General features: G+C 44.8%; 6 protein-coding genes across 6 annotated transcripts; 2 read left to right on the plus strand and 4 right to left on the minus strand.

Moving 5' to 3' along the window:
- Window positions 1-912: 912 nt before the first annotated feature.
- PAAG_02717 (3-keto-steroid reductase) lies at window positions 913-2,359 on the plus strand (the record flags this gene model as incomplete). Its single annotated transcript, XM_002795195.2, has 2 exons — window positions 913-986; window positions 1,072-2,359. 2 exons carry the CDS (start codon window positions 913-915, stop codon window positions 2,357-2,359), a joined length of 1,362 nt encoding a protein of 453 aa, XP_002795241.1.
- A 1,159-nt stretch (window positions 2,360-3,518) lies between these two features.
- On the minus strand, window positions 3,519-4,931 carry PAAG_02718 (mannose-1-phosphate guanyltransferase; the record flags this gene model as incomplete). Its single annotated transcript, XM_015844731.1, has 4 exons — window positions 3,519-4,454; window positions 4,560-4,706; window positions 4,803-4,846; window positions 4,925-4,931. The coding sequence occupies 4 exons, from the start codon at window positions 4,929-4,931 to the stop codon at window positions 3,519-3,521; spliced, it is 1,134 nt and encodes a 377-aa protein (XP_015701809.1).
- A 1,185-nt stretch (window positions 4,932-6,116) lies between these two features.
- On the minus strand, window positions 6,117-7,238 carry PAAG_02719 (hypothetical protein; the record flags this gene model as incomplete). Its single annotated transcript, XM_002795197.2, has 1 exon — window positions 6,117-7,238. The coding sequence occupies one exon, from the start codon at window positions 7,236-7,238 to the stop codon at window positions 6,117-6,119; it is 1,122 nt and encodes a 373-aa protein (XP_002795243.2).
- Window positions 7,239-8,012: 774 nt separating this feature from the next.
- On the plus strand, window positions 8,013-10,729 carry PAAG_02720 (proteasome-activating nucleotidase; the record flags this gene model as incomplete). Its single annotated transcript, XM_002795198.1, has 5 exons — window positions 8,013-8,042; window positions 8,112-8,258; window positions 8,313-8,433; window positions 8,492-10,236; window positions 10,331-10,729. 5 exons carry the CDS (start codon window positions 8,013-8,015, stop codon window positions 10,727-10,729), a joined length of 2,442 nt encoding a protein of 813 aa, XP_002795244.1.
- A 5,869-nt stretch (window positions 10,730-16,598) lies between these two features.
- PAAG_11543 (hypothetical protein) lies at window positions 16,599-17,606 on the minus strand (the record flags this gene model as incomplete). The annotated part of the gene is made up of 4 exons (XM_002795199.2): window positions 16,599-17,045; window positions 17,107-17,193; window positions 17,317-17,483; window positions 17,564-17,606. The coding sequence occupies 4 exons, from the start codon at window positions 17,604-17,606 to the stop codon at window positions 16,599-16,601; spliced, it is 744 nt and encodes a 247-aa protein (XP_002795245.2).
- An 86-nt stretch (window positions 17,607-17,692) lies between these two features.
- Window positions 17,693-18,183, minus strand: PAAG_11544 (hypothetical protein; the record flags this gene model as incomplete). Its single annotated transcript, XM_015847177.1, has 2 exons — window positions 17,693-17,927; window positions 18,152-18,183. 2 exons carry the CDS (start codon window positions 18,181-18,183, stop codon window positions 17,693-17,695), a joined length of 267 nt encoding a protein of 88 aa, XP_015703201.1.
- Between the last annotated feature and the right edge of the window lie 2,711 nt (window positions 18,184-20,894).

Genomic DNA, 20,894 nt, shown 5'->3' on the forward strand with positions numbered 1-20,894 from the left:
TATTTGTATAGATCTTCATTGCTAATTTAGAGATAGTAAGCAAAACAATTATTAGGGGAAATACATATCTCACGCAACAGCCTCCTTGTATCCCAGTTTTCGGCGTCGACGAACGGACTCAACTATGTCTACGCAGCGTGTCACACGGTGCTGCACCGAAGGGAGCACTGGATGCCGCCTTTTACACATGCGGCACACATATCTGCCACATGGTAAATCTTGCATTCTGTCAGCCCATCTTCACGGCAATAATGTAGGAGAACGGCAAGGGAATGAAGTCAGGATGATTCCAAGGTTATCAGTTGAAGGTTTAGGGTATAGGCCAGTGGGTCACATGATCAACCTTAATGCCAATTAAATTTACATCAAAGTTTCCGCGGATCCGAGAAATGAAGTAACAGCCTGCAGGAGATTGGAAGACTCGTATAAGCCTTAATGAAGAATAATGAGATAATCAGGAGACTATTTGTCCAAAATAAAAGGATGTGAGAAAAGGGGTCTCTATACTCAGTTTGTAGGCCTAGTATGCTTAGTGTTTAACCCATCCCATTAGCTTAATGAATTGTATAACTTTAAAGCGAAGTAGAAAACATGCATGGGGTTCGATAATAAAAGGAAATCAGCATCAATCAGCGCCGATAATATAACTCGAGATATAAAAAAGTTGAATAAAAGGGAACATCCTGAGTAGATCATGGAGAGCTGGTTATATATATACTTGACCACAAGCGGTAGGGCGGTCGCCCGGGGCAACGGCTAAATCAGACCAGCCAGTTGCAACTTTAACCACGTTTATCCTCCATAACAACAACCCCTGAACCTCCAAACTCCCCGGTACCTGGCGGCAGCCAATGGCGAGCAACTTCTCTCCACCCATAGAAGTGTGTGACATCTAATACTTGGACAATTACAATGATTTCTCAAAATCCATTAAGATATGCCCAAGAATCGGATGAAACCTTTATTCTGGTGACCGGAACTAACAGGTACGCCTGCTGTCAAAAGATCCAGGCCGCGCCTACTGATAATCGAGACTAACCCCATTCTTTTTTTATTTCTTACATCCTACAGCGGTCTAGGCTTAGCCGTTTGCTGTCGAACGATCGATGAATTCCTCACCACACGTCCCGAGTCCAAATCGCTAACGCTCCTCTTCACCACCCGCTGCTCAAAAAAATCGGTGGACACCCTCCCTCTCCTACAAGCCCACCTCAGCAACTCAGCCGCTAAACATGCAACCTCCAAGAACCGCATAACTCTCAGGCCAGAGCATGTTGACCTGTGCGATTTGCTTTCAGTGCGTGCGCTGGCACGGCGGTTATTGGCCTCTCTCCCAAAACTCGATGCCATCATCCTCAACGCCGGCATTCTTGGTGTCACAGGCCTCAATTGGTCCAAGGCGGTCTACATGTGCCTCACAGAGCTGGTGAACGCTACAACATATCCATCGCCATATACACTCAGGGACACCGGCGTCCTGACTAATAAACAATCCTCGCAACCGGACGAGCCTCCACTGGGACAGATTTTCTGCACCAATGTGTTTGGACACTATATGCTTTGCCACGCATTGATGCCGCTGCTCTCTGCCTGCAAAACCACTCCCGGCCGCGTGATCTGGATATCCAGCCTCGAAGCCACGCGCGACTGCTTCGATATCTCAGACATACAAACTCTCAAAAACTGGCGTGCTTACGAAGCCTCTAAGTACCTTACTGACCTCCTCGTCTTGACGGCCAATCTCCCCAGTTCCTCTCCGTGGGTAGATGCCTTCTTATCCTCATCAACCACAGAGGCAAAGTCGCAACAGGAGCAGGATACAACCGACCCCGACCCTACCGCATCGTACACAAGACCCAACCTCTACGTCGCCCACCCAGGCATCTGCGGCACTGCCATCCTGCCCCTAAGCCTGCCTCTCTTCTCCGTTATGGTCGTCTTTTTCTGGATCGCCCGCATGATCGGTTCTCCCTGGCATGTTATATCCACCTATAAAGGCGCGTGTGCGCCCGTCTGGCTAGCTCTATCACCACAATCTGTCCTGGATGCCGCTGAGGGCGCGTACGTGCGTCTGGGTGGGGGAAAGCCGAAGTGGGGATCCTCGTGTGATCGGTTGGGTCGTGAGAGTCCTCTGTGTACGGAGGTCGAGGGATGGGGGTTTGGTGGGGTGGTTGGTCCTGCTGTGTTGGATAATGATAGGAGGCAGAGGAGGAAGGCAGGGGCTACGGATCTGACGGCGGAGGAGAGGGTGGAGTTTGAGGATCTGGGAAGGAAGTGTTGGCGGGAGATGGAGGAGTTGAGGAAGAGGTGGGAGATGATTTTGGAGAAGGAAGAGAAAGCGAGGGGTATTTGTGGATAGGATTGATATATTGGATTCATTGAGGGATTTCGTGGAGGGAGAGTGCTATTGTTCAGTCTTCAACATAGATGCAGGCGCACATATGCACGTTTGTTTCCTCTGTTTCTTTTTTCGAAGACCTGCTGTTTATTTTATTTATTTTAATTTTTCTTCATTTTGAAGACTTTCTCGGGATTGATTAAATATACTTATTCTACGTTTATGGTGTTGGTGTTTGGATCTCGATCGATATCCACCTCCTGGCATGCATTTCCACCTCGTGGACGGCGTCTTAGATAAATAAGATTACTTTGACTGCAACATCGTAGATAATTTGCTTTTTCACATATACGTCCTACTCTTTACTGGATCTCTTGACTTATCATTGCTAAATCAAAAGAAATGAATACAGAAAATGGACAACTTCACAGAAGCTCAGAAAAAATGAACAAGCTGGATTAAAATTCAAACAAATTAACCCGCATTTATGTATCGCGAATGATTTCTGAATCGAAGAGAAATAAATATATAAAATCTCGGGCAGTGAGAAAAGAAAAAATCAATGACAAAACTCAGAGGTGGAAGAAAAGAAAAGAAAAGAATCAATTTCCCTAACCCCAGGCAAAAGCGCAATATAAAAGCAGGAAAGAAACGAAAACGGAAACAGGGAGGAGAGATAGTATGGGATATAGTGGAGAGGTGTGAAATAAAGAGTGTGGTCCAAAGCAGCAGATGGAAGGGAAAACAACCATATAGAACAAAGATCAGCCAGCTGCGAGGAACCTTTCCACGCGCCAGATGTTGCGAGAAAGGAAAAGACAAGGAAAATGGAAAAGTTGACAAATAAATCAAAAGAGAAAATAGACTCGATGTCTCAACATCTTCCGCTTTATATATGTAAATGTGGCCCATTTTTCTTTTCTTCTGTTTTTCACACCTTTTTATATTACGACCGACGCTAACCCCAATCCTTCCTCAGGCGCAACGCGGGCCCTTAAATATCTGCACAGAATGACTCCAATCCATGCATTGTATAACGAGTTTCTGTAAAATGATTAAAAAGAAATATTATCCTTCTTGTTTCAAGAAAAGAAACAAAGGTCCGTACGAATTTCGATTGTCGCCAGGCGTGCGATCACATAATAATAGCGGGGACTGCGAGTTGGATTAACAATATCAGTTATCTACACATATGGGAGACAAATTGGGGAAACAGAAGGAGGGATATGATATGATAAATACCATCGACATTCTGTTTGATGCTCTTGTGGGGCAAAATAGAACCACCATTGACATAAACTTCATCTCCAATAGTCACATCGTCTCCAAGGACAGTGACATTTTCCAGTCGTGCCCATCTGCCCACAGTGCTATTCCATCCAACGATTGTCGACTTTACCCAAGCGTGGTCCTTGACCTTGCTGTTCTCCAGCAGGACGGAGCGCTGAAGTCGAACGCCATCACCAACTACGACATTCGGTCCAATCACAACGTTAGGTCCAATACGACAGTTCTTGCCAATCTTGGCAGAGGGGTCGACCATAACGTTTCCTTTGTAGACATAAGGCTCTGAAGTGCACAAGCTATCCGACTTGCGCTTTGTGAGTGAGGAAAGGTAAAGGCAAGTACCCGTGAGGAAATCCTTTGGTTGTCCAACGTCCATCCAGAATCCTTCAAGGTCAAAGGAATGGAGCTGACCATCCTTGCATATGGCTGGGAACGTCTCCTGCTCAATAGAAGTGGGACGGAGCTCAATGCGCTTCAGGACACTTGGATTGAGGATGTAGATGCCAGCGTTGATGCGGTTCCCCACAAACTCAACAGGTTTCTCAACAAAGCGGTCAATGCGGGATGGATGGTTTGGCTTATGGACCACGACACCGTATTTCGACGGCTCCTCGACCTTTGTCACCACAATTGTTCCCTCATCGCCATGTTTCCTGTGGAATGCAGCCAGTTCTGCAAAGGGATATTCGCAGATGACGTCGGAGTTGAGAACGAAGAATGGACTGTCATCCTTTCCAAGAATTTTCTCCGCGAGTTTGAGAGGGCCAGCGGTGCCCAGAGGCTCTGATTCAACTGAAAATTCAATTTTCAGGTTATATATTTCTTCATACTATATTGTGTCCCCGCCAAAAGAATCAGCACATTGTAGTGGTCATAGTAAAGTGGCAGTCCGGCAGGGCCAAAAGCTAAGAATATATGCATACAGAGCACATACCTTTTTAAGCGTAGAAACCATAACATCTGGTCGATAGTTAACAGCGAGAACAATGTCTGTTACACCAGCAGCAGCCAAGCTCTCCACTTGATGCAGGATCATAGGACGGTTGGCGAACTCCACCAGTGGTTTGGGGAGAGTAAGAGTCTAGCAAAAGGAGGTGGCATGAGTATATAGTATTCCTTGCGCAGCTGTTCGAGATGGGATACAAAGTGCGCAATTTCGCGGACGTTTTCAACATACCAGAGGGCGCAGACGCGTTCCAAAACCCCCGACGAGAATAAGAGCTGCGGACAAGGAAAAGCATCAGTATAGGTTAACTGAACACGGCAGATAATAAATCACAAACGAAAATCATATCTTACCCTTCATTGTTGATTTGGGGTGTTAAGGAAGCAGTGGGCGGAATAGGGAGTCGGATTGCCTGTTAAGTGGGTGGCTTGGTTGGTGTGTTGTTACGTGTGCTGTGACTTAAGAGGGATTGAGAGAGTGTTAACGAGCGTGGGAGGGTTGGGAAAAGAGAAAACGACCAGTCGAAATTATTGAGAGAGGATGTTGGTGGAATTGTGTTGCTGCAAAGAGTGATCAGGTAGAAAGGGGGATAAAACGGAGAGACAAGAAGACAGAGAGCGTGGCACGAGAATGAAAGATCCGAGTCGTTTACGGTATTGAGGCAAGGGGCCACCTAAGATAGCAGTGGGGAACGGTTTTACTCCGTATCCGTCCTTGCTAGTGACTTTGGTTAGAAGTAACTAAGTTGGTTAGTTACTCACGATACGTAATCTTAGTAATTTGGGGGTTGGTTTCCCTCAATAACTAATACCTCCTTTCCAAGTACCACTGCTGGATCGGATTCCCACTCTCGAGAGAAATAAAGACCCCAGAGCATTACGTCCATTTTGCGGTCATCTGATGCTTGATAATCTCCTGGTCCAATTTAACTCATTAACCCAACCTGGTGAGAATGCTGGTTATAACTGGCTGACTGGTTGTTCTCTCTCTGGGGAATTTGCACCCTGGCAAGGTTTCAAAGGACATAATTTTCCTCTTGTTGATGGTGTCTTTATTATTTGGTAGACTTCTTGGACAAATAATGACATTTCTACTAATATTAATAACTAGATTCGGCCAAAATCCATATCTGTTCATCTGGACGGCATAGGAAATTCGTTCAAGTGCAATTCAGCCAATGAAAAAAAATTGTAAGACCTAAAACCTTGCATAAATAACTAGTCAACTAGTCTGGGGAATCATTATTAGTTAATTGCATGATTGCCCAATCATGGCGTTTTAAAATTTAGCTTAAACAGTATTTCAGATTCAGTCGCATGACTTCCGAAGTACCACTGTATCGGAAAATGTTCTTCGGTTCCTCCGTAAAAACATCTTCTCGAGAACTTTGTCCGTTGTCAGATGATAATACAGGTGTAAAGGGATCTCTAAATCCCCATGGTTGCCTGTTGGAAACATTGGAAATGCCTCAGCTGTTGCTGTCTATGTTATGAACTCAGCTGAATCTGGCAAGGCTTAAAATAAACACCGCCTCCTTGCTACATCTCACTGAGTATCCGGTGGTAGGTATTGCTCTCCCGGTAGTCCTCCCGAGCTGGAGTTAATCGATTGTTGACCAACCATTCCATAAATATGCGGGCTGATAAAATCCAAAATCCATTCCCTCACTCTGCGCACTTTCGTTAGCTGTGGGTGAGAATCGCCCCTTCGATCACCTAGGATCCGGCACGTGAATAGTCCCTCCATGTCGCTAGAGTCAACTGGCATCCGATGCAACAAATCAATCTTCGTCATGTTCCCCTTCAGACTCTGCCCATAGACTTTCCCTCGAAAACTGTTCAGCGCTACAGACCGGAAAAGAACTATATCTCGTGGCCGCAATCCGCTTATCGACGTATCCAGATCTTGCTTCGCACCATCACGCGATTTTTCCTTCAGGGGTAACCAGCATGTGATTCTGAACCCTGACTTCGTTTCGTCGCCCACCACCAATTCTACGACATCTGTCTCATACCCCAGGCGAGTTCGCACGCGTTTGCGAGGGTGTATCGTGATAACCGCCCCGATTAGGTTGACAGGGATCACTCGAGGAGAGACAGAATGGATATGTGCAGCGTTGGGTATATCTTTTATATCACTCAAAAGCCCAGTTAAGGGAGGTGGCAGAGGATGATGCATTGAGCTACCTTGGGTGGACGGGGGTGCAGCGCTAATAATGTTCTTTTCCTCCAAGGTAGTCTCGAAGTTGGAGTCTGTATAAAAGGACTCCATTTCACTCAACATGGTCGAATCCACCACTTCATGCACAGCAAAGGAGTGATCATAGAATTCCGACCTAAGTTCTACTTCGCTATCCAATGTCAACTGTAGACCGGTATGTCTTTCAATTGCACCGGGAGCCAAAAAGTCCGTATCCCCATCCTGCAAATATTCGCCACCATCACCGATTTTATCACCCTCATCACCTTCTGATGCAGGAAAACCATAACGGTCTTCATGTTGCGTGATGGCCCGCCATCGCACTGATGAGGCTGTTGCTGCAGTTGGGTTGTTTCTCCCGTCGGCAGATGTACGGCAAAACCAGCATTCATTCAAAAGCTCAGATTCATCCCATCTCAGAGTATTTGGGCGGGGTGCTCCTGTTAAGGTTATAACCTTGACCGGCATTGATGGCAATTGTCAGGCTCATGGGTAGCAGGAATTCATAGGATAGCAGCAGCGGCAGCAGCATTTACTGAACTTTTCTGTCTCACACAGTGGGCATATTTGCAATGTATCTGCATCACATATATATTGATTACTCACAGCAAAAGAGCAAGCCCCAGTCTTTCAACTCTGCCTGTGGAGAGAATTCACCTTCAACAACTGGATGTTTTAGTATTTGTTTATTCAAGATTTTCAATGTAGTTAAATAGCTGGAGAAGGTCCTCCCCACCTTACTAAGCTAGTCATGTGAACCAACCAATCTTCACTATATTGAGCCGTTTAAACCCGAGACGAAGTCTTTGAAAGAGTGCGGGAGGGAAGATGAAGATATTCTACAAAGCCTTATAGTAGAGTATATAAATATAATTAGCACTGGGTAGTACATCTTACAACATTTCAAAAGAGAGCAGGTTTACACAGCCCATTCCGGGGCAAGGGTCTGAAGCCCGCACCGGTATTCATGACTAAGACGCTGAGTGGGCAAAATCCTTCGACCTTGGCTCATCGATCAAAGTGGCAACAACATTTTGTCTTCAACAAATTTGCCGCCGCTAGTTCACCCATCAACCATCAACTCCCAACAATCCAACAACGCTGCGGTCTTGTTCGAGCTCCTCAACAATGGCTTTGGCGTTCTCCTCACTCTGAATGGATTCGTGCATCTGACTCCCTGATTCCCATTCAGCCAAGTCTGGAGTTATCTCCTATCGTTTTGGCTGAATCCTTGCCAGCAAGATGGCCTTCAACGCTCCACTCTGTCTACCGGTAAGGAGTCAACATTCCTCCCACTCACTTGGGCAAGTCCTTCGTTTGGTGCTGACCTCGAAAACGCAGACTGCAGCAGCTCTGTCAACGGATCTCTGGCCTTCCGTGGCTAACGCTTTGGCAACGCCCTGGACAGGATTCAATCAGCCTTCAGATGTTTCCCCAGCCAAGCGACGGTATGAACACCTCCGGGGGGGTCGAGATGAAGCTTCGGTAGTATGTCCTTCTTTGCACATCTATCCCCACAGCAGCTGTTGCTAAGTATATTAGATTCAACCGCGTTTGACCCTTCCCGACTATCTGAAGTCGGTTCAGCTTAATTCGCTCCAAAACACCTCCCAGTTGAACTCTGCGAAAGGCCAGCAAACGTTGACGTCCATATTTTCTCCTCGTAAGTTGAACGTCGCGCGGTCGTATTTTCCCTGCAACACTAACTCATGGACTTTTAGCTATCCGAAAAACCATATGGGGCGCTAAACCTTTCTCAATGGCGAACAATCTCAAATTGAACTCACCCCGCCAGTACTCTACCGTCTCACTCCTCCAACTCGACCGATCGCGAAGTATCCCAACATTGAAGGGCATCTCACAGATCCAGCAGCACAGATTTCTATCCGGAGGACCTTTCCATAATCTCTTAAGCTACACTGAGAAAACAGCAAACAGCAAACCTCAGAGCGTTAGCGCCCAAAATGCCTTCTATAGTGCCTTACTACGTGCCAACCTGCCAGCAATTATCGTCGAACGATATCGAAGCGGAAGATATGCTAGTGACGCTACCAGTGAAGCTACGTACCTCAAAGCTCTTGAGCGTGTTGGCGGCTTTGAAGCTACTGGTGCAAGAGTTGGACAGAGTCAATTTCAATCGCAAAATCGGAACCTCAGCAATGATCAGCTGCAGGCTGTTGGCCAAGCGGTTGCTGCTCATATCAGTGGAGGGCAGGTCGGGGTATCTACTAAAAAGGACGGTACTGGTGCCAAAGAATCCCCTCTCTATGTCGTGGTGGAAGAATCTCTCTCAAGCTCAATTTATCGATGGGTCAAGTTTCTCTTCATCTTCTTGCTCGTCACTTATGTTTCTTTTGTCGTGGTCAACATCATCGCCGACACCACTGGTATTCTGAAAAATGTGCGAGGTTCTCAGGCCAACGAAGCGCAACCGCAACACCAACAAGTGCGTTTCAGTGACGTTCACGGATGTGATGAAGCCAAGGAGGAACTTCAGGAACTCGTCGAATTCTTGACCAACCCTGAACGCTTCAATTCTCTAGGTGGCAAACTTCCCAAAGGTGTACTTCTCGTTGGACCTCCTGGCACTGGAAAAACTCTGCTCGCCCGTGCTGTTGCCGGAGAAGCTGGTGTGCCGTTCTTCTATATGTCTGGATCTGAGTTCGATGAAGTATATGTTGGTGTGGGAGCCAAGCGGGTTCGCGAATTGTTCAACCAGGCCAGAGCCAAGGCACCTGCCATCATCTTCATTGACGAATTGGATGCAATTGGAGCCAAGAGAAACGAAAGAGATGCCGCCTATGTGAAACAGACACTAAACCAACTTCTTACCGAACTTGACGGATTCTCCCAGTCAACTGGTGTTATTATCATTGCTGCAACCAACTACCCGAAACTTCTAGATAAAGCCCTCACACGACCTGGCCGTTTTGACCGCAGGGTCGTGGTTGGCCTTCCTGACGTCCGTGGTCGCGTGGATATCCTGAAACACCACATGAAGAACGTTCAAATAAGCACTGATGTGGATACTGCTGTTATTGCTCGTGGAACACCCGGTTTTTCTGGTGCTGACCTAGAAAACCTTGTCAACCAAGCTGCCATTCATGCTAGCAAGAACAAACAAACCAAAGTCGGCCCGGATGACTTCGATTGGGCCAAGGACAAGATTATGATGGGGTCCGAAACTCGCAGCAGAATTATGCGGGAAAAAGACAAGCTTCTCACCGCATATCATGAAGCCGGCCATGCTCTCGTGGCCCACTTCTCCCCTGCAGCAACACCCCTGTACAAGATTACTATTGTTCCGAGAGGTATGTCATTGGGCACAACTCATTTCCTTCCGGAAATGGACATTGTCTCGAGAAATTACACCGAGTTCTTGGCGGATATCGACGTCTCTATGGGTGGCAAGGCTGCGGAAGAGCTTGTTTTTGGTCCAGAAAATGTCACAAGCGGAATATCAGCGGTATGTTAATTTTTCCCCCTATGTTTAGCTAACATATTTATTGTATTTTACATAACTGTAGGTTGTGAGTTGTGCTAACGCTTTTTGTGCGCAGGATCTTCAACACGCAACCAACACTGCCTTCTCTATGGTAACTCGATATGGATACTCCAAGAAACTAGGTTCCATCGACCTTATCTCAAACTACAAAACCTTGTCTTCTGAAACCAAGCAAGAAATTGAATCTGAGGTCAGACGACTCATCGAAGAATCAAGTAAGCGCGCAACAGCAATTCTCACAGAACATCGCAAAGAGTTGGAGCTATTAACCAAGGCGTTGATGGAGTATGAAACTCTGACGAAAGAAGAGATGGAAAAGGTGCTGAAGGGAGAAAAGTTGGATAAGCTCGAATCCATTGCTAAGGCTCCAATTATACTACCAGACGCGCTGATGACAACGGGATTGAAGGCTCCAGCTGGAGAATCAGCCGCTTCCAAAGGAGCGGGGGTATAGTTCCTTTCGTTCTTTAACAACTTTTCTCGCTTTTTTTTATTGTTATATAGTTGGGTGATTGGGAATATTCCTTTTCCTTTTCTTTATTCTATCTATTCTACTTTCATTTTGTTTTGTTTTGTTTCTGCCAGTTTTCGTGATTTCTATTCGCCAACACATCATTGTTTATTCGGACGTTTTTCATATACCGTCTCGTCCTGGTTATTCCCAGTTAAGGCTACTTCGCTACCGCCCCAGTTGTGAATTTCTGTTTGAGCCTTTTTTCTCTCCTCTCGTACTCCCGTGTGTTAGGAGCGTATATGTATGTACACAGCCAAAACAATTGACATGACATATTAGTTTTCGCATACGCAAAAGGAAAAGGTAAATAGGGTTAAACTGGGACCTTACATCTTCAGGTTCCCCGAGAGATAATTGGCACTCTTAGTATGTCACACCCACTCCCACACCCGCCCAAGCTGTTTGAAACAGATATCAAAAGTAAACCAAAATATTCGGGTTTGCGAGGTTCGCCTTCCCACAGCATCTCGCTTGCTTTCCAAACTTGCTTTTGTTCTGGGAATCCCATTTCTCGTAAAGGAGAAGAGAGCTGCGTCCCTATGGACTCTTTTCAACTTCCAAGTGACCCAGTTACAAAAATTGGGCGCTAAGTGCCCAAGGTTAAGTTCCATCAAGTACATTTTACCAAGCTGCACCTGTGTATGGAGTAAATACACTTATCGACAAAAATATATTATATTAGCCAGAAAACGAGCGGATTAGATGGGGAGAGCGCCAGTTTCGATTTCAAACTACGTATCGGAAACAAAGAGAGAAAAAGAGTCGAGAATGCAATGCACAAAAATTGCCTCTATTTCTCATGCGCATGTAAATCAGTTCCGGAAGTCCTCTCTCGTCTCCTTGTTTAACACCCGCTCTGCACATCTGGTATGTATGGTATACGAAAGTGGAGAAAGTGAGAAATGATGCATGTACACACATGCATGCATAGGAGTCTCAGTATAATGGAGGAAAAAAGAGCATAATAGCACAAATGAAGAAAAGCTGTACATCTGACCAACTCCCCATAGATTAGGACATAACTAGTCAACTAGTTAGTTACTGGACATGTTACGGTAGTAATCATCATACAGTTCGAAGGTCAATAGAGATTGAAGTGATGTTCTGTAGTTACACCTTAATGCCTCCTGACAAGAGAAAACATGGGAGGTTTGGTTCCATATACGCTCTCTTCTTCCTCTTCATACTTTGTAGAAAGGAGTAATTCACCCAACAGAATGAAACCCTTATATTTCTTCTATCGTCCAGATCAGATTTCGTCCAATACGGTCTGGCATCCTCGAAAATATGCACAGGTACATAAACACTAGAGATTCAGGTGGCAAAGCAGGTGTATCTGGATTTTCTAACTTGGAGGAAATGAAATATATCATATGATAATACCAAATATCTGGATTAAAAGATACACCTCCACCTGATCTATAATCAAGAAGCTCCGCACTTCAAATCTCAAGGTGTAAATAGCCGGATGAGTTGGTATGTTGCATCCATAAGAGCAAGTGAGCCAGAATTGGTCTCCCTGCGTCTTGGATGGCTCTTGAGGCTTCCACGTCCACTCGGTATCAAAGCTAGTGGTACCAACCAGCGGGCCGCGAATTAGACCGGACGAACAGATCGATAAAATAACCATGAACGATTCCTTTCTGTCCGGATGTGGAGTAGATACACATAATAGGCGACGTAACCTCATACTCGACACGAATTGAAATCGGGCTCGAGAGACTCATGTCATTTTGCACTGGCGGGGAAGACACCTCACGCTTCCTATGAAAGGCATGTATGTGCATGTTCATGTCTCTGCGCACGATGCCGAAGGACGAGGTTCTTTACGACGTTCGTCCGGCTAGTTGCGCATGACCAAGCTGCTGCTGCACCAGCTGAACGAATGGAAAACAAGAACAAAACTCATCATGTCGACAACAGGAAAGAAGTGATATGCTAGCAAAGGAGATGGAGAGGCAAAAGGCGGTATGTTTCTCCAGTGTGAAAAACTCTGCTGGGCATATTAGCCAAAACTTTACTTTTCAAGAAGCAGGTGAATATGCAAAAAACACCAGTCGTGACCCCGTATCGCATACGGAGTTGTCTAGTCGAAGATTTCGGTTTTTGAAAAAGCAATAAAAAGAGTTGTCTCAAAATATGAGTATCAATACTTACGGATATCATACATGCAAACACGGTTCGCCAGTCCTTGGCAAACTTTCAAGAGAGCCTTTTGGATTTTTTTGTTTTTCTTGAAAATGATGCCGGATCTCACGGTTTGCAAAGTAGAATTGCAGGAGGGCGGCGCTAAATGAAAGAAGGGGAAAATTGGGGGACTGGACTTGAAAGCTTCCAACGGATGTATGCACTTTATCTGGATGGCGTATGTACATCCAATGGCACTATCCGCGTGGAGAAGAAGGCCATAGCAAGAAATGCTGCATGATAGTGGTTGTGGTGAAGGTGGCGAAGAGAAAGTAAGGAGGAGTGATCCTATGTGTCGACAACTTGTTTAATAAACCATGATAAAGAGTAAAGCCATATTTTCGTTTTTCTTTTGCTCATTGCTTCTCCCGACCCACCCGCCCTCAGCCACCCATTGGATTTGGAACTGCTCTCTTTTCCACTCGTGTTTCGACTGGAGAGAGTTTGGAAAATGGGGCAGGGAAAAATGAAAAGCATGGCTTGTGGAGATGGTAGAAAGGGAATGACAATAATAGAATCATTTTGTTCTGAGGAAGTCAGGAGAGAGAAGATTAACCACGAGCAATGCAAGTTGCATGATAGGGAGTTAGGAAGGGATCCTTCTGTCATAAGAAAAAAAACATTGAGGGAACAAAAGAAATATTTCCAAGCCCAATGATGAGGAGTAAATACTCTTTTTGTATGTTTTGATACTTGCAATCCATTTGCAAGTGATTAAAAATTAATAAACCAGGAAATAGGATTGAGTGCGGAGGCATGTAAAGAGGAGGAGACATGAAACTGAAAGAACCCAGAAACCTAGAAACTCAAATGGAAAAAGTGTTAACCACCTCACACCATCCAGTAATAAATAACAGCAATTGAAAACCCCAATTATACCAAATGACGAGGAAAATAATAACATAAGAAAATAGAAATAAAAATTAAATCACTGAAAAAAGCAAACTGAAACATAACCGAAATCTCGACCTTGAAGGAAGTAATAAAGTGATTGAGAAAAGACTCGATTGGACGAACAGATATCGGCATCTTGTCACATCAGCCTCCTTGAATTTCCTTTCCTCGACAATCCTTTTCTTATTTTCGTCAACGCCGTATGCCTTGCGTTATCGAAAGGATCAGTTTAACCTCAGGTAAGCTGGGCTAAACCCTGAGGAAGGAAAAAAGATGGGGGTGGGTCGAGGTATATCCCAAGCTGCAAGTTTAAAACTGTGGTCGAGACCGTTTCCTGCCGCCAATTTTAATCCCGCATTTGTTTCCGCATTTGTTATTCGAAGCTCCGTATCGAACTGACACAGTGTGAAAATTTGAAGCAGACTAAGAACGAGAAACGAAAGAAATAAAGTAAAAAGTAATGAAGTAATGAAGCAGTGTGAAAGAATGATAGTTCTCTGATGGTAGTTTATTTTTGTTTCGTGTTTGCAATAGGATGTTTCGTAATTTAACTGCTGCTTTCGGAAGCTGATGAGATCGAGGGCGATGTTGCAGCTTTTCTCTTCTTCAAGTAAGCGCAGGCAACTGGGAGACGATGAATGTCATCGTCAGTATTTTGAGACTCAATAAAATGGAAAAGAAGGGATTAGCAATTTGTCATTGCAATTCGTCGTGGCCTACGGCTCGGTGTCTGGTATTCGGCGAACATAAGGAAAATGCAGGAAATGTTGACTTCAAGGGGGAGGGAGTTTGAACGACAGGTCAAACGTTTGGAGATGATATATTACGCACAGCAATTTTTCCAAGAGATTTCCCTAATTCCATGGTCCTGTCCATTAGTAAACTCCAATATCGGTAGTCAGATGGTTTTACATCCTTTATTTCTTTCTTTCATTCCCGTTTTATTTGAACAAGGAGACAAACATACCACATAATCACATTTGGTGCACACCTTGTATGTGTTTTCTGATAGACCACACACCAAGCGTACACTAGATACAATTTGTGACCACAATTGTGCAGAACTTCCTTGTAATCGCACATCTTCGCTGGCTGAAATGTAGGAAATAAATGTAATTTTGCTTGATTGGATGAAGGGGTTGTTAGGCTGAAGTCTAATGATTGCCTCAAATCAATTGTGGTCTGCAGTGGCTCTGATCATGCTTTCTTAAATACTTCTCTTGACAGAGCAAACGGGGCTTGATGATAAGATCCTAATGTAATGAAACATGCAATGACGAAGTGGTCTGCTCCTCTCCTCTTGAATTGTGAGCATAACCCCTTAAATGAGATAATAAGGTATGATGTAATCATACTGTAGACCCTAGCCCATTATGCCCAAAGGAAAAAACCGTTCGCTGTTGTGTAACCCAACAAGATATAAGGGCGATGGTCCATGGTTGAATGATCAAAGTAAAAACCAACCTTTGAAGGCATCCAGCTCAATTACCGAAACTGCTCTTCCGGCGGCAAGAACTGGAAGATTAGTTAAAATGGCAAAGGAAAAGAGAATGTAGGATAACTTACTATCATAGACATCAAAAATGCAAAGGGAGAGAGATAGAGTGCAGAACTTCACTTACTTAGGATTCACCAGTTATGGCTGGGATCCGTCCCATACCAAGAAGTCGCTTTTCAACTCCCTCCGCCATGCCCTGGCGGACCGTCATGGCGTTGTTTTGTTTTTGTGCATTTTATGGAGATTGAAATATCCAATCCCCAATAATGTAGTTAGCCAAAATGCAGGACTGGTGACTGAATATTCATATCATGTCTTGGCCTCCGTCCCAAGGAGTGAGGCTTGCCATTATTTACCTCCTCCCCAACGAGACCACTGAGACAACCACTAAATTCCATCTGCTCTGGGGGTTATTTCCTCCTCTTGGTTAGAGGATGTATCCCTTGCCTATGAATAATACGGAGCACACTAAATTCAGCACAATCTGGTCACCAGCATTGGTTGGAATCCTGGATGCTGATTGATGAATCCTCCCGAGGAACCAAGCCTCTCAATAGCCTATGAAAGGCGGACATGATGCTGATGTATTCCCTGCTTAAGCCTCCAAAGACTCATCGACACACCGCACGACTAGCCCAAATGCGGACGACACAATTCACAGAGGTATAGACAAATAATCACAACAACCCGGAACGTCATGGTTGTTGTCGTACAGGGAAAGTTACAGACGAACTTCCCAACATGACCTGATCTCCGTCTGAGGAAGTCGGAACAGGCACAAAAAAGGGACAGCCAACTTGACTTGGGCGCCATAGCCAGCACAAATTGGAAACCCGTGGTTGTCTATCAAGCTAACGCAGCGACACAAGACGGCTTTTTTCCCCAATTTCATCAGATTGGGAGCCAATTTGTTACGAGCGTATGCATCAAACCAAACAGAGAGGATTGAATCAAATATTGAAAATCTACGATGTAGATATTCGCAAAAGAAGAAAAAGAAAAGAAAAGAAACAAGGGGAAAAAGGGGGAAAGATTTTATGAAAAAAAAATCCTGCCTGCTATAGTCGATGAGGTAAAATAAGGAGGCAATAGACATGGTCAAATAAATTCGCTAACTTGCATCAAAAATCAATGCATTTCGAGGCAACAAAAATCAAGTCGAGTTGATTCACTACTGTCCAGCCAACCACGGGACATTTCGACAGCTTTGGGTCCTTGTTTATACATCCTCTAACTTTCCGATTCAGTTATTTCCGATTCGAAGATCATGCTATTCGATCTGTTCAATCCTCGTAACCCATCGAGGTCTTCGAAGATGCCAATCGCGTAGCCTGCTGCAATTGCAGCGTCGGCTGCCGTAATTTCGTACATTTTCGGACGTTCGATATATATCTGGATAATATCCGATTGGGGATGCATGCAAATATCACTGACTGATAGCCCTCCGTCGACTGTTAGTTCTCTCAACTTTTCGCCGATGTCCTTTTCCATTGCATTCAGAATCGTCTTGGTTTGTAAGCATACGGCTTCCAAATTTGCCCGGGCTATGTGTCCATGTTGCGTATGTTGAGAGATGCCGAAAATAGAGCCTTTCGCATCATCGATCCAGTAAGGAGCAAATATGCCGTTGAACGCAGTAACAGAGACACATCGCCACCGAATCAGGAACGGTGGCAGCTTCGTCGTTTATTGTTCGCGCATCCCTGAAAAAGCCTAAGTTGTTCATTAGAAAACTGACTTCACTTCCAGAAACAGCAATGCCTCCTTCTAAAGCATATACAGGTGATTCACACAGCTGATATCCAGCTGTTGCAGGCAGGCCATGCTTAGAAATTACAGGTCAATTTCCAACATTATATAAGAGGAAGCAGCCAGTCCCGTATGTATTTCTAGCTTGACCAGGTGAAAAGGCACAATGCCCAATCAATGCAGCAGATTGATCTCCGACAGCTCGTGCTTCTGATACCATGGCAGAGGGTTCTCTGCCATGGAGCCAAATGCCGATTCTTGGTAGACTTATTCTCGAACTGTCAAGCTCGAAGAAACTAAGCAAGGTATCATCATACTCGAGGGAATAGAGGTTTGTGAACTTTGTTCTTGAGGCGTTGGTCACATCTGTGACAAAGACATTAGCCTCTTTCCCGCCGATTAAATTGTGAGAAGCCAAGTATCAACGGTAGCAAATGCTAATCGACCGTCATCATATGCTTCTTTAATGTGGGGAACAGTGGGGAACATTTCGAAGAAAGTCAAACCAGCTTTGCAGAAGATGAACAAGTTGAGAGTGGCAGCCTGCAGAGTTCCTGCAGTTTGTCCGCTCCCTCTTACTGCTTCAGCTCTCTGACTAGGGAGGTGGTGCGCGTGTCTGGCCATGCAATGGCATTATGTAGTGGTTTTCCCGTTTCCCAATCCCATACAACTTTGGTTTCGCGCTGAGTAGTCACGCCTATTGTTTGGATATCCGAGATTGAGAATCCTTGAGAAACGATGGCTTTGGTTGTCTGGTTAATGCATTTTTCAGCCGAGGAGACTATTTCTTCTGGATCCTCTTCGTGCCATCTGCAAAATAAAGAAATGTATAACGTAAGTGTTGTCAGTTTCCACGCATATCTCATGTACGGTTTAACATTCTGGGGGGGAACATTAGCCATACCCTGAATGCTGACAGATTCTGTTCAGTTCCACCCGATGAGATACGACTGGATCCCCTTTGCCATCGAAGATTATAAACTTAGATGAAGTGGTGCCTTTATCGATGGCGCCAATATATCGACCTGGCCTACGCTGCTGTGGTTTCTCTGAAGGTTTCGGTCATGGCTTGGTTGGCTATCCGTATCGACGTCCGTGGATAGGATATGTTTGAGGACGAAATCACGCTGTGCAGAACTTTGCTCGGATACTGCTATTGGAGGTATGATACAGGTTGAGTTACTGGAGGGAGGTGGAAGAAAATGACGTGTTATCTTTGCAGACTAGGAAGAAAGGGGAGGGGAGAGTTCAGCGTGAGAGGAGAGGAGCCGCACGATGGAAGTGATAAGTTGACAAGGCAAGAGAATCAATGAATTGAAGAGAGGAAGAAGAAGAAAAGGAGGAGAGGTTAAGCAGAAGAGAAGAAGAGAAGAAGAGAGTCGATACTTGGCGAGCAGGAGGCAAGCATAGGTGGAAGGCATTGATGTTCAAAACCTGGCGGAGCTGTTTTTGCTCGCTGCTGTGTGGGGAAACCACCCAGCAACATTTCTGGGCTCGGGTTAAGAACCCTCAATCACTTAACCGATAATATTCAACATGTTCAACATATCACGTTCATATCGAGGGAAATGCGGTTAAAGGGAGGAGGATGGTCCTGCGATGCGTCTAAGAGACGGACGGGGGATGAGACGAGCTGTGGCGGCATCTAATTAATAACACCAGCGTTTGTTCATGCGCACACAGAGGTTTTTAGAAGTGAAGTTACAGACGAAGAGACTGGCCCGTAACTAACTATCGCGCGTCTAGTCACTTGCATATTTTACGCGGCCCAGGGATCAACCTTCTACAACTTAAGCTACGCTTGGTATTCCTTATTTTATGAGCATAAGGCTAGGTTCCCCTTCCCCCCCCCCCCCCTTCTCGCTCGGAAAACAGTTAGAATGGTAATATGGGACTGTAAACTAACTGACGCTACCAGATTGGACAGATAACTAAATGCCTCCGTGGATGTGCTGCAGCTTCAATCGCGTGGTGCTATGCTAGCGCATGGGGTGTGGATGTAAGCAAATGGCATTGTATTACACAATGTATGCGATTGTCCCGATTGCCTATACCTATTATTGCGTGCATGAGGACCGAATGCGGTTCCCTGGTTGAATAAAATAAAATAAAATAAAAATGTAAGGCAAACTGCCCGTCCAAACAGTTTGTGATCATCCAGCTGAACCAAGACTATTTCATTTTAGAACTAAAATAATTTCCAGGGTGCAAAGAGTGACTCAAGCGAGAGAGTATGTCTGGCTCCAAACCGTGGAAATTCTTATCTGCAACTAACTGTCGGACAGGAGGTTGTTCTCTATTAGTATTTTTTTTTTTTTTTTTTTTTTGTTATCTATAGAAGTCTGTATGATTTTTAGACCACGTCTCAATTATGTGTGCTTATGCTACCTGTCAATAATGTTTCATAAATCTGTTTCCAGTGACAGTCTGTCAAATAAAACCCGGCTCAGAAAGACTACATCTCATCATCGTCATCATCATCCTCTGGGTTTTCTCCGCATTTTCACTGCTCGGGAATTTCCGCCGCGAGAACCGGATAGCTCACGTAATTGGATGCAACCTAAAAATTGTGCATAGCCTCGATAACGACTGCTTCTATATCCAAAGATTCCTATGGAGAGTTTGGGTCTAGAAGCAAATATATAAGAGAAAACCGATTTTAAGCTCAGATATGGACACCGTTTCTGAGCTCTCGGGTTGCGATCTGACTGGATGAATTGTGCAGAAGACGATTAAGCAATTAACTTCAAGTCAATTCAACGGTTGCTGTCAACCAGGTTAGTTAGTAAGTTACTCGGAATTAAAGTTAAATATTAGCTCGCGCTTTAATATGCATAACTTTTTCACCCGTCAATTTATCACCGACCGTTGCTTTCAACATTCACCCATCACCAGCGTAGTGTTGCTAAGGGAAAGAGAGAGTTCCCACAAGATGTTTCATATGTGCCGGTTCACTCAACGGATTGGAATGGAAGTCATTTTCTCTGTCTACTCCGTTGGGCCGTTTCCCGTTATTGTCGCTCTCTTAAAACCTGGTTCACCTTCCATCCCATTCGTGCGGCGGCTGGACGACTCAATGCGCGTAAACAAGCCAATATAACACCCGCATGTAGGATCTATTGACCGTTTAATGTATCCGGACCGGGTGTGGCCATCATCTGTTACAGAAATTGCAAGATGCTCCGTGATCAGAGAATTCTTCAACCATAACTTCGCCAACTGAGCTGTCATTGGCAAACCTTGGATAATTTTTGATTAGTGGGTTGAGGGGAATAACAAATATTGAAGATGCGCAGAACTGTGCTTCAGGGAAACCTTCTGTGCTCTATCTAATCATACAATCCCCAGTATAGGGAGAAGCAAGAACAATTCAGGCCGTCAACTCTGGGCCTTCTGTGGATGAGTGCTGGACGTTTGATCCAACTATCGTCACCAGGCTTTGAGGAAGGCAGAGCATTGAACAGCCGTTACACTTGCTAAAGAGAGTTGCAAGTTCGCGTCACCAAGAAGAATAGAAAAGATACAAATATATCCAAATGAGATGATGGTATAGTAACTAGAAATACAAACGAAATTTGCAGCGTCTTGCTCGTGATTGGTTATTTTTCGCTTTTTTTGTCCTTAAAGTTTCTGTTCTTTAATCTACGAAAAATAAAAAAAAAAATAAAAAAATGGGAGGAGAATTAAACAAGAATAGACGGACCCAAGGATTAGGGATAACCTTGCGGATCACAGGCGGGTGAGAGATACTTGAACCTATGACATGCTCTTCCTCAA

This window comes from Paracoccidioides lutzii (genome assembly GCF_000150705.2).
Source record: "Paracoccidioides lutzii Pb01 unplaced genomic scaffold supercont2.6, whole genome shotgun sequence".
Classification (NCBI taxonomy): Eukaryota; Fungi; Ascomycota; class Eurotiomycetes; order Onygenales; family Ajellomycetaceae; genus Paracoccidioides; species Paracoccidioides lutzii.